Genomic DNA, 12180 nt, shown 5'->3' on the forward strand with positions numbered 1-12180 from the left:
TGGCCAGGGAAGCACTGCCTCAACATCTATGATTGAGGTTATCAGGCTGCCCACAAGAGTGAGGAAGGTGCATTTCAGTGATCAGAGGCAGTAAAATTCAGATATTTGAGGAAATCTCATGTTCATTGATGTTCGTTCGAGGCAGAGAGTTTGAGGATTCCCTCAACACATGCTAAATTCATTCATCTCGGCTAAAAAGAGTTTCCAGCACGCTGGAACATCATTTGCCATCCTCTCAGGCATAGGTAAACCAGTAAAGGCCAAACTGGCATGTAGCATTTTTACCTGACTTGCAGGTTCGTGTAGTAAAAAGTAAATAAATCTATATTACTGAAAGTAAGATCTTGACCACTTCCTGTTTTTCTGTTTCATGATTTTTGAAAAAACGCTGCCACTTACGGCTGTGATTTTTGACCATCTTACTAAGAGTCCCCCTCCACTGCGCAGGACAAGGGGATTTTTCCCATCGATGAAACATAAAAGAGTTGTGCCTCAGTCAGTCTCTCCAAGATGGGGAAAGTGAGAGGATCATGTCTCTCAGTTTGAGCTGTGAATAACACTGAAAACATGTCTACTAAACTGTGAGTATGGTTTTACTGACCTTGAGTGCCCTTAATGTGGTTTGAAAATGAAAATGTGGTTGGTTTGAATTAAAAAGCACTGCAAATGGTCGGTTTGGGGTTTTGGGTTGAAGTAAAAAGCACTGCAAATGGTCGGTACGGGGTTTTGGGTTGAAGTAAAAAGCACTGCAAATGGTTGGTTTAGGGTTTTGGGTTGAAGTAAAAAGCACTGCAAATGGTTGCTTTGGGGTTTTGGGTTAAAGTAAAAAGCACTGCAAATGGTTGGTTTAGGGTTTTGGGTTGAAGTAAAAAGCACTGCAAATGGTTGGTTTGAGGTTTTGGGTTGAAGTAAAAAGAATGCAAATGGTTGGTTTGAGGTTTCGGGTTGAAGTAAAAAGCACTGCAAATGGTTGGTTTGGGTTGAAACCGCAGAGCTCCAGAGGGGAATGAGGAGGGGGTGGGAGTTGGGGATGGAAAGAGGCCAACTGGAAAGAACAACGGGAGAAGCAGGCGGGATCGATTGAGCGTTGAGCGGACAAGGCCACCACTGATAGCAAGAAACAGCAGCCGGTTAGAGGGGAGAAAGTCCCATGGTAAGTCCCACGGTATTTGAGAAATATAAAAGTGGATAAGTCTCCAGGTCCGGACAGGATATTCCCTAGGACATTGAGGGAAGTTAGTGTATAAATAGCAGGGGCTATGACAGAAATATTTCAAATGTCATTAGAAATGGGAATAGTACCGGAGGATTGGCGTACTGCGCATGTTGTTCCATTGTTTAAAAAGGGGTCTAAGAGTAAACCTAGCAATTATAGACCTGTTAGTTTGACGTCAGTGGTGGGCAAATTAATGGAAAGGATACTTAGAGATAATATATATAAGCATCTGGATAAACAGGGTCTCATTAGGAACAGTCAACGTGGATTTGTGCCTGGAAGGTCATGTTTGACTAATCTTCTTGAATTTTTTGAAGAGGTTACTCGGGAAATTGATGAGGGTAAAGCAGTGGATGTTGTATATATGGACTTCAGTAAGGCCTTTGACAAGGTTCCTCATGGAAGGTTGGTTAAGAAGGTTCAATGGTTGGGTATTAATGGTGGAGTAGCAAGATGGATTCAACAGTGGCTGAATGGGAGATGCCAGAGAGTAATGGTGGATGGTTGTTTGTCAGGTTAGAGGCCAGTGACTAGTGGGGTGCCACAGGGATCTGTGTTGGGTCCACTGTTGTTTGTCATGTTGTGGATAATGAAGTAGATTTTGAAAGTCTACAGAGAGATTTATGCCAGTTGGAAGAGTGGGCTGAAAGATAGCAGATGGAGTTTAATGCTGATAAGTGTGAGGTGCTACATCTTGGCAGGAAAATCAAAATAGGACGTACATGGTAAATGGTAGTGAATTGAAGAATGCAGGTGAACAAGGGGATCTGGGAATAACTGTGCACAGTTCCCTGAAAGTGGAATCTCATGTAGTTAGGGTGGTAAAGAAAGCTTTTGGTGTGCTGGCCTTTATAAATCAGAGCATTGAGTATAGAAGTTGGGATGTAATGTTAAAATTGTACAAGGCATTGGTGAGGCCAATTCTGGAGTATGGTGTACAATTTTGGTTGCCTAATTATAGGAAGGATGTCAACAAAATATAGAGAGAGTACAGAGGAGATTTACTAGAATGTTGCCTGGGTTTCAGCAACTAAGTTACAGAGAAAGGTTGAACAAGTTAAGGCTTTATTCTTTGGAGCGCAGAAGGTTAAGGGGGGACTTGATAGAGGTCTTTAAAATGATGCGAGGGATAGACAGAGTTGACGTGGATAAGCTTTTCCCACTGAGAGTAGGGAAGATTCAAACAAGGGGACATGACTTGAGAATTAAGGGACAGAAGTTTAGGGGTAACGTGAGGGGGGACTTCTTTACTCAGAGAGTCGTGGCTGTGTGGAATGAGCTTCCGGTGAAGGTGGTGGAGGCAGGTTAGTTTTTATCATTTAAAAATAAATTGGATAGTTATATGGACGGGAAAGGAATGGAGGGTTATGGTCTGAGCACAGGTATATGGGACTAGGGGAGAATACGTGTTCAGCACGGACTAGAAGGGTCGAGATGGCCTGTTTCTGTGCTGTAATTGTTATATGGTTATATAAGAGAGCGCTACAACGCGAGGGGCTACAACGTGAGCTACAACAACAGCCGTGTCACCAGACCATGCAGTGGGTGCACCATGAAAGTCGAGAGTGGGTTCGGAAGTCAGGGCTCTAAAAGGCCGGGAGTGGGTCAGCAGGTCATTGCATTTACATTCAGTTTACATTTTATATTTGTTTTATTTACGTTTCTGGCACTCCATGGTGCATTAGAGAATGCCAGGCGTTTTTTTAGCAGGCCAGGGGTTTGATTGTTGTTTCATTATCATGTCACCTCTGTTGGTCCAGATACACAGATAATCCAGAAATACTCTGGAACCGAGGGTGCCGGCAAATTTGTTCAACCTGTACTGTTATTAAATGTCCCATAAGATAATTATGGGATTTTCAAAACAACAGTCAGGTTTCCCTGCATTGCATTGCATACCATTGCATTGATCCATTGATCCAAGATTTCATATATTAGCCTCACAGTTCCAACATCTGCAGCTAATCCCGAGAAGGACATATACACATAACAATGAACCCTCTTCCAGCTAACAATGCTGTTACTCCAAGAATGAAAACTGCAAAGATAGAAAATAGGAGAGTCAGAAGAACAATGCCTACCAGAGGCCTTTATTTTAAAAGATGGTCAAGGATATCATCCAAGACTACAGCAGATTTCCTGCCAGATGTCAAGGTCTGGAAATTTGCCTGATTTTGCACTAATTAACATTAAGCCTATGTTCAACAGCACAGCACTATTTTTGAGGAGAGGATTTCTAGACCGAGATCTACTGAAAGACCAAGAGTCAGGTAATAAAAAATCTCATAGAGCATGGTCAAACTATTTAATTCCAATACAAAGGTTTATTGGTCCTATTGTTCAGTCTTAGAAACATAGATGTTCATGGCTGATCATCTAAAATCAGTTCCTACCTTTCCCCCATATTGCTTGATTCCTTTAGCCTTAAGCTAAATCGAACTCTCTTGAAAACATCCAGTGAATTGGGCTCCAATGCCTTCTGTGGCACAGAATTCCAGATTCACAACTCTCTGGGTGAAGAAGTCTTTCCTCATCTCAGTCCTAAATGGCATACACCTTATTCTTAAACTGCGTGTGATCCCTGGTTCTGGAATCCCCCAACATCAGCAACATTTTTCCTGCACCTAACCTGTCCAATCCTTTAAGTATTTTATATGTTTCTATAAGATCCCCTCATTCTTTTAAATTCCCGTGAATACAAGTCCAGTCGACCCATTTTCTTTCATCATATGTCAGTCCCACCATCCCGGGATTTAACTTGGTTAACCTACACTGCACTCCCTCAATAGTACTAATGCTCTTCCTCAAATTAGGAGACCAAATTGCACACAATACTCCAGGTGCGGTCTCACCAGGGCCCTGTACAATTACAGTAGGACCTCCTTAGCTTTCTTTACTGCCTACTGTACCTGTATGCTTACTTTCAGTGACTGATGTACAAGCAAACCCAGGTCTCGCTGCACCTCCCCTTTTCCTAATCTGACAACATTCAGATAATAATCTGCCTTCCTGTTCTTGCCACCCAAGTGGATAACTTCATATTTATCTACATTATATTGCATCTGCTATGCATGTGCCCATTCATCCAAACTTTCCAAGTCACCCTGCTGCCTCATAGCATTCTCATTACAGCTGACACTGTCACCCAGCTTTGTGTCATCCGCAAACTTGGAGATGTCACATTTAATTCCCTCATCTAAATCGTTAATATATATTGTAAATAACTGGGGTCCCAGCACCGAGCCTTGTGGCACCCCACTAGTCGCTGCCTGGCATTCTGAAAAGGACCCATTAATTCCTATTCTGTTTATTGTCTGCCAACCAGTTCTCTATCCGTCAATCTCCCACCCCCAACACCATGCACTCTAATTTTCCACACTAATCTCTTGTGTGGGACCTTTTTTGTCTTGTTTTGGTTAAGTTTTAGTTTGTTGGGTTGTGTTAGAGGGGGGTGAAACATGTTCTCTGTCTCTTCCTTCGGGGGAATGCGACTTTTTCGTGTCGTATCCCCCTTCTCTGCCTCCATCTGCGCTGAGGCCTAATGGCGGAGCTGGCGGCCTCCAACCTGTGACCGACCCCGAGGCTCCGGAGGCAGAGCCAGCCCGGCTTGCTGGTGCGGCGTTCTGGCTTTCGGCAGCGGCCTGGAGCTGATGCAGTGGGGCTCGGAGCTGAGACTGCGAGACCCGGAGCTGGGGCGGCTGGCCTGGAGCTGGGGCGGCTGCCCGGAGCTGGGGCGGCGGCCCGGAGCGGAGAATGCGGGACCCAGAGCTGGGGCAGCGGGACCCGGAGTGGAGACTGCGGGGCCCGGAGCTGGGGCGGCGGCCCGGAGCGGTGGTGGCGGCCCAGAGCTTGGGGCGGCGGCCTGGAGCTGGGGCGGCGGCCCGGAGCGGAGACTGTGGGCCCCGGCGCTGGGACAACGGCCCGGAGCGGAGACTGTGGGACCCGGAGCTGGGGCGGCGGCCCAGAGCGGAGACTGTGGGACCCGGAGCTGGGGCGGCAGCCTGGAGCTGGGGCGGCGGCCTGGAGCGGAGACTGCGAGACCTGGAGCTGGGGCGGCAGCCCGGAGCAGGGGCGGCGGCCCGGAGCTGTGGCGGCGGCCTGGAGCTGGGGCGGCGGCCCGGAGCGGAGACTGCGGGACCCGGAGCTGGGGCGGCAGCCTGGAGCTGGGGCGGCGGCCTGGAGCGGAGACTGCGAGACCTGGAGCTGGGGCGGCAGCCCGGAGCTGATGCTGTGGTGGGCCGTCTCGGAGCGGAGATGGTGTTCCGGCTTTCGGCGGCAGCGACATCACCACGGAGGTCCGCTGGACTGGAAAGCGGCATCTTCGGCCTGGATCGATCGCCTCAGCGCAGAGGGAGAACAAGGAGGGAAGAGACGGAGACCAAGACTTTGCCTCCATCCAAGTGAGGATGTGCTTGGTGAACTCACTGTGGTGGATGTTTAATTTGTGTTTATTGTATGTTTTGTTATTATTGATTCTGTATATGACTGCAGGCAACATAATTTTGTTCAGACCGTAAGGTCTGAATGACAATAAAGGATCTATCTATCTATCTATCTATCTATCTATCTATCTATCTATCTATCTATCTACAAAGGCTTTTTGAAAGTCGAGATACACCACATCCACTGGCTCTCCCTTATCCATTCTACTTATTACATCCTCAAAAAATTCCAGAAGATTAACCAAGCATGATTTCCCCTTCACAAATCCATGTTGACTTTGACCAATCCTGTCACTACTTTCCAAAGGCACTACTAAAACATCTTTAACAATCGATTCAAGCATTTTCCCCACTACCGATGTTAGGCTAACTGGTTTGTAAGTCCCTGTTTTCTCTCTCCCTCCTTTCTTAAAAAGTGGGGTTACATTGGCTACCCTCTAGTCCACAGGAACTAATCCATAGTTGAAAGATCATTGGAAAAATGATCACCAATGCATCCACGATTTCTTGTGCCACCTCTTTGAGTACTCTGGGATGCAGACGATCAGGCCTGGGTATTTATCTGCCTTCAGTCCCAACAGTTTACCCAACACCATTTCCTGACTAATGTGGATTCACTTCAGTTCCTCCCTCCCACTAGATCTTTGGTCCCCTGGTACTTCTGGTTGATTGTTTGTGTCTTCCTTAGTGAAGACAAAACCAAAGTAATTGTTTAACTGATCTGCCATTTCCTTGTTTTCCATTATAAATTCACCTGTCTAATAATTGTAAAGGACCTATATTTCGCTTCACTAATCTTTTCCTTTTTACACATACAAAGTAGCTTTTAGAGTTAGTTTTTATATTCCCCACAAGCTTTCTTTCATGCTCTTTATTCCCCCTCTTAATTAACCCCTTTGTCCTCCTCTGTTGAGTTCTAAATTTCTCCCAGTCCTGCGGTTTGCTGTTTCCTCTAACCAATTTATATGCATTCTCCTTGGATTTAACACTATCCATGATTTCCCTCATCAGCCATGGTTGAGCCGTCTTCCCAGTTTTATTTTTTCGCCATACGCCAACAATTTTTGGAGTTCATCCACATGGTCTTTAAATCTTTGCCATTGAATCTCCACTGCAACAGTCCCAATCCCATCTCATACCTTCAAAGTCTCCTTTCTTTAAGTTCAGGACTCTAGTCTCTGAATTAACCGTGTCACTTTCCATCCCAATGCAGAATTCTACCATATTATGGTCACTATTGCCAAACGGGCTTTGCATAACAAGATCGCTAACTAATTCTTCCTCATTACACAATACCTAGTGTAGGATGGCCTGTCATCTAGCTGGTTCTTCTACATATTGGTTTAAAAAAACATCCTGTATACATTCCAGGAAATCCCCCTCCTCAGCGCTCCTACCAATTTGGTTAGCCCAACCTATATGTAGATTAAACTCACCCATGTATGTCTTGTATGGGTTAAACATATAAGCCACTTGATTTGCTTTCAGGCATGAAAACCAGGAGCAAAACAGTTGTTCGATCAAACTTGCTCACTCTGCACTGCTTGCTTAACAGACTTGTTGCTTTTCCCGTGCTATTTAATTTATGTGATTCTCATCACCCTACCCTCATTTTTTAGAATATGGTTCATCATATTTTGAGAAGGATTTCTATGTTTCTCTGATTCCTCTTTAATAATATTTAGTCATTCATAGACATGTCTCTCAAAGAGAGGCTGACAGATGGAAGACCCAATAATAACCACAGTAAATTTCACAAACTTTTCTGTCATTTGCTACTACTCAAAAACAATACATACCCTTTGTTTTACTTGCCAATGTGTCATTTTGATGAATTATTGGTGAAGAATCCTGTGTGGCTTTTTGAAGTTTCCTAAACATACAAATAACATCGTATCTATGCAATATATACTTTGAATATCATAAAGTATAAACCTAAAATGTGATATTCAAAATCTGATCCAAACTTTTATTTTAAAGCAGATAACAAGCCTCTTCAGAAAATATTTCAAAGTCAACAATCGTTTTTGATCAATAATGCAAACACTGGAATATTTTAAATGTTTCTAACTTTGGATTTTAACTTTAAAATTGCCGTCTTGTAACATGTTATGTCAGAGATGGCACAATAAATTCCAAGTTACCTAATCTAGATATCATTAAAATGAGACGCAGCCTTTAAAAAAGTACTGTTATGTGCCTGTCCCACTTAAGCGATTTTTCAGGCGACTGTCGTCGACTGTCAAATCGGCGGCAGTCGCCTTAAAAACCGGCGACTGGAACGGCGGCTGTCAGAGTGGAACACACGCACATACATTGCTTCCTTCACCAGCGCGTTATGCAGGTGGGGGACTGGGCCAGCGTGCGGAGCGCTGTCTGAGTGAAATTCACACGGAGCAAAGCCAAATACAAACCCACACTACGTTGAACAGGAAGGTTGGCGCTGTAATTAAGACGTTGAAAGCACTGTGCACGGAAGGGGTCACAGAAGTCCTTTAAAAGAGGAGGGAAAGGGGGGAGAAGGGGAGAGAAGGGGTAAGAAGTGGGAGAAGGAGTGGAGAAAACTTTTAAGAAGCCAGAGATGCACGGCTGTGAAGCTCGGCGGATATTAACATTACCGGTCGGTTATCCTTGGTTCTGAAAACTACTGCTTATATATTTTTCTCCTACGAGTCAATGAAATTCACCGGTCAGTACCGGCTACAACCTACGAGAACCTTCAACCTCCTGGCAACCCACTAGGACCTCCTGACGACCCAACTATGGCAGGTAAATTCTCGCTAATCTCCATGGCGGCTTCATTCTGGTCGCCGCTAATTTTTCAACATGTTGAAAGATTTGCGGCGAACATAATGAAGTCGTGACAAGTTCCCAGAATGCGGGCACTCTTCATGACCACGAAGGCGACTACTTGGCAACCACCCGTGAGCATGTGACGACCATGTGGCGACCGCAGAGTCTCCTGCAGTCGCTTAAAAAGTTGCCTAAGTGGGACAGGCCCATTAGGTAGGATTCCAAATATTTAATTTTGTTCCCAACTCTGATGCACACAATTGGTTGTTAAAAGAAAACCATTAAATACCGGGTTGTTATCACATCCACGTTACCAATAACTCTTGAAATCGCAAGTGATGTCGTAATACACTAGGGGTGGATTAAAACGAGTCTGCAAGATGTGTTGTATTTACTTCCAGGATTCCCAAATGTTAATTGAACTAGTCCCATCAAGAGATTAAAAATCCAGCCTCAGAAGGCTGTTAAAGCGTTCAGGCATGAAGAAAATTAACTCTATAGATAGTCACACAGATTCAGTAATACTGGAAACACCTGCTTAAGAAACTTTTTTTTTCCACCCCTTTCCTCCAGCTACCCACATCAGTACATATTCAAATTTGTTTATCCAACTTATCCCAGAACCCTCACTCAGTCTTTGACCTGAAACATTAACTGTCTCTCCACAGCCTGATTCATTTAATATTCCCAACACCTTGATTTATTTCACTACTCGATACTCAAGTGATAGATTATTCTGTTTTATTAGCTGGGATTCCATTTGGACTGCTGTTATAAATGTTTTGCTGATTATGAAATAAATCACTTTTTGTATTTGGACTTTTCTTGTAATGGATTTAACGCTGACACTCAACTGAAGAATGGTCTCGATCTGAAACATCACTGATCCATGTTCTCCAAAGATGCTGCCTGACCTGCTGAGTTAATTCTATAGATAGTCGTAATACACTAGGGGTGTATTCAGCACTTCAGGTTACTTCAGAACTTTGTGTCCTTTTGTGTATTAACCAGCATCTGAAGTTTTTTATTTCTACTGAAATAATAGTTCGGCATCTTCGACAATTAAACAGGGAAGGTGCAATGATGACATACGCATGCCAATTTCAAGGCACATAGCATGGATTATAACCAATAAACTTTGGAACTTTTTACACAGCAAAGGAAAGAAAAGATGGCTAAAGAAAAAGTGCTAGAGTCTCTTGAGATGATAGTATCCTGAAATGCTAGGATATTACTATTCTGTCAGCATATGTGTGGACAGGAAATGGCTTCCAAGGAACTGTACCTGTTTCATGAGCCTTCCCTTTGTATATAACTGTCAATGGGTTAAGAACAAGCTAATCAATATATCTGGGAGATAATGGGGGGAAGAGATTGAGGTTGGATCGATTACATACAGGTTATAATGAAAAACTGGAAACCGGCACAGGTCAATAGATTTATAGTCATGGCAACAGCCCTTCAGTCCAACTTCTCCATGCCAATTAATTCTCTATTTAACCTAGTCCTGTTTGCCAAATTTGACCCATATCCCTCTAAACCTATCTTATCCATGACCTGTTCAAATGTCACTGAAATGTTGTTACATGTGAGATTCTGTTTGCTACAAATGTTAGAAAGTGTTTGTTTTCTTTGTTGAAGTATTTAAACACTGTAGTACTATCAATCCAGAAGATAGATTTCCCCAGCTCAAGCTGCAGTTCTTTTTGCTGCATTATGACAATTTTAACAGCTAAGACTGCAGCTGTAAGTTCCATTTTGGGAATCGTCATTTGCTTCAATGGTGCCAATCTGTTTTTTTCCATTAAGAATGCAACATGTACTTTGTTATTATCTTTTTCCAGTCTTCAATATGAAACAGTAAGTAAGTAAGTAAGTAAGTAAGTAAGTAAGTAAGTAAGTAAGTAAGTAAGTAAGTAAGTAAGTAAGTAAGTAAGTAAGTAAGTAAGTTAGTTAGTTAATTAATTGGACAAGTATTCACATAGAAGGAAATACAAGGCTTATGTACCGTAGCCACTTTCACTTGCATCTGAAAAGTGATGCAGCTGTGCATATCTGATTTGACCAAAGTTTGTAGGCATCATGCATCGGTCCACAACGAATTCCGAGATCTTGTTGAGTTCCGCTAAGCATTCTGTCCGTCGTTGAGAGAACGTTTACGTTATACTCTCAGCCTATCCAAGTTTTTCCTTACAGAGAATCTGCAAAATCAACTTGGCTGGCAGTGTAAATGCTGCAAGAAATCCTAAAGGGTCGTAAACTGAACCAATCACCGATAGAATACCCCTTCTTGTACGTGGTTGCTTTTGAATCGAGATTCTGAACGTAAACACATCTATTTCAACACATCAGTGCAGTCCCAGTGCTCTTTCCATTGGTAGATTGTCTTTATCCAAATCCCTGGTCTCCTTGGCTCTGTGTTCTTGTGGAATGGATGTCAATACAGCACAACTGTTGCTGATCCACTTTGATAGCATGAATCCTCCCTTATTGCAGAGGGAAGTCAGATGTTTTACCATTTGAATTGCATCCTGTTCCGAAGACATGGATTTTAAACAATTATCCATATAAAAGTTGTTCTTTACTGTGTTTGACACTTCTTCTGAAAAGTGAGCTTTATTGTCCTCGGCGGTCTTCCTTAATGCAAAGTTGGCACAACTTGGTGATGACACTGCTCCAAAGAGATGTCCCTTCATCCGGTATTCAACAAGATTTTATTGTACAACACCATCAGGCCACCAAAGGAATCGCAAATAGTCAATATGCTTTTCTGATACTTTGACTTGATGAAACTTTGCTTTAATATTAGCCATCAAAGCAACTGGTTCTTGTCTGAATTTAATGAGAACTCCAATGAGTTGGTAAGTTCCAGACCCTGTAGGAGTTGACAGTTAAGTGATGTTCCTTTGAAGATGCTTCCAGTCAATGACCACCCTCAAAATTCAACAACAAAAAAAAATCCTGAAATAGAATCCCAAATTTCCTGGAATTTGATGGTATTTCCTAAAATTTTCAGAAATGCTTCCTGCGTGCTATTTGTTGCTCTTTTTTTTTCGCGGGCACACGTTAACAACACAAAGAAGAACAAGGCAAAACAGATCTATGTAACTACACCATAGCTGCTTGTTTCTGTTACTCACTTGTACAGTGTTATGCAATGCATATATGTGCAAATATATGATGTAGCCTAGTCTGCATGGTATGCATATTGTGTGTTCAGTGCAGTGTGTGCCTGGAATACAGTGTCACAAATAATTCAATACAACAATCAATTAATCAAATTATTTATTTTTCACATGCACCAATCAAGGTACAGTGAAATGTAAGTTACCATACAGCCTCTAATTAGCCTCAAACTATACTGGGTTGTGACGGCTCCTTCCCTCTCCCCTTTCCCTCTCCCCCTTTCCCTCTTGCCCTTTCCCTCTCCCCCTTTCCCTCTCCCCTTCCTCCTTACCCCTCCCTCCACCCTCCCTCTCCCTCCACATCTCTCCCTCCCCCATCTCTCTCTCCCTCCCTCCCTGCGCTGGAGGTCCCGTGGCGGGTGGGGGGGGGAGGGATGGGGCTCAGCTGGAGCGGCGCCTGGTGTTGGGTCACAGCCGCTGCCAGGACTGAGTTCAGAATCCGTCGTTCACGCTCCCGCCCGGTGACGGGAGAATGGTCTCCCTGGACCACCCGCCGGCAGCAGACCCACTCCCTGGGCGCCTGGCTGACTGGTAGCGAGGTTCC

At 43.8% G+C, this 12180-nt stretch overlaps 1 protein-coding gene across 1 annotated transcript in view; it reads right to left on the minus strand.

The window, feature by feature from the left end:
• The window catches only part of LOC129712134 (zinc finger CW-type PWWP domain protein 2-like), a 75660-nt gene that overhangs the window by 14617 nt on the left and 48863 nt on the right, over nucleotides 1-12180 (minus strand). Inside the window, exon 7 of the mRNA XM_055660352.1 lies at nucleotides 7458-7531. Within this exon, the coding sequence (XP_055516327.1) occupies nucleotides 7458-7531 (74 nt within the window). The remainder of the gene's footprint in view (nucleotides 1-7457; nucleotides 7532-12180) is intronic.

This window comes from Leucoraja erinacea, chromosome 2 (genome assembly GCF_028641065.1).
Source record: "Leucoraja erinacea ecotype New England chromosome 2, Leri_hhj_1, whole genome shotgun sequence".
Classification (NCBI taxonomy): Eukaryota; Metazoa; Chordata; class Chondrichthyes; order Rajiformes; family Rajidae; genus Leucoraja; species Leucoraja erinaceus.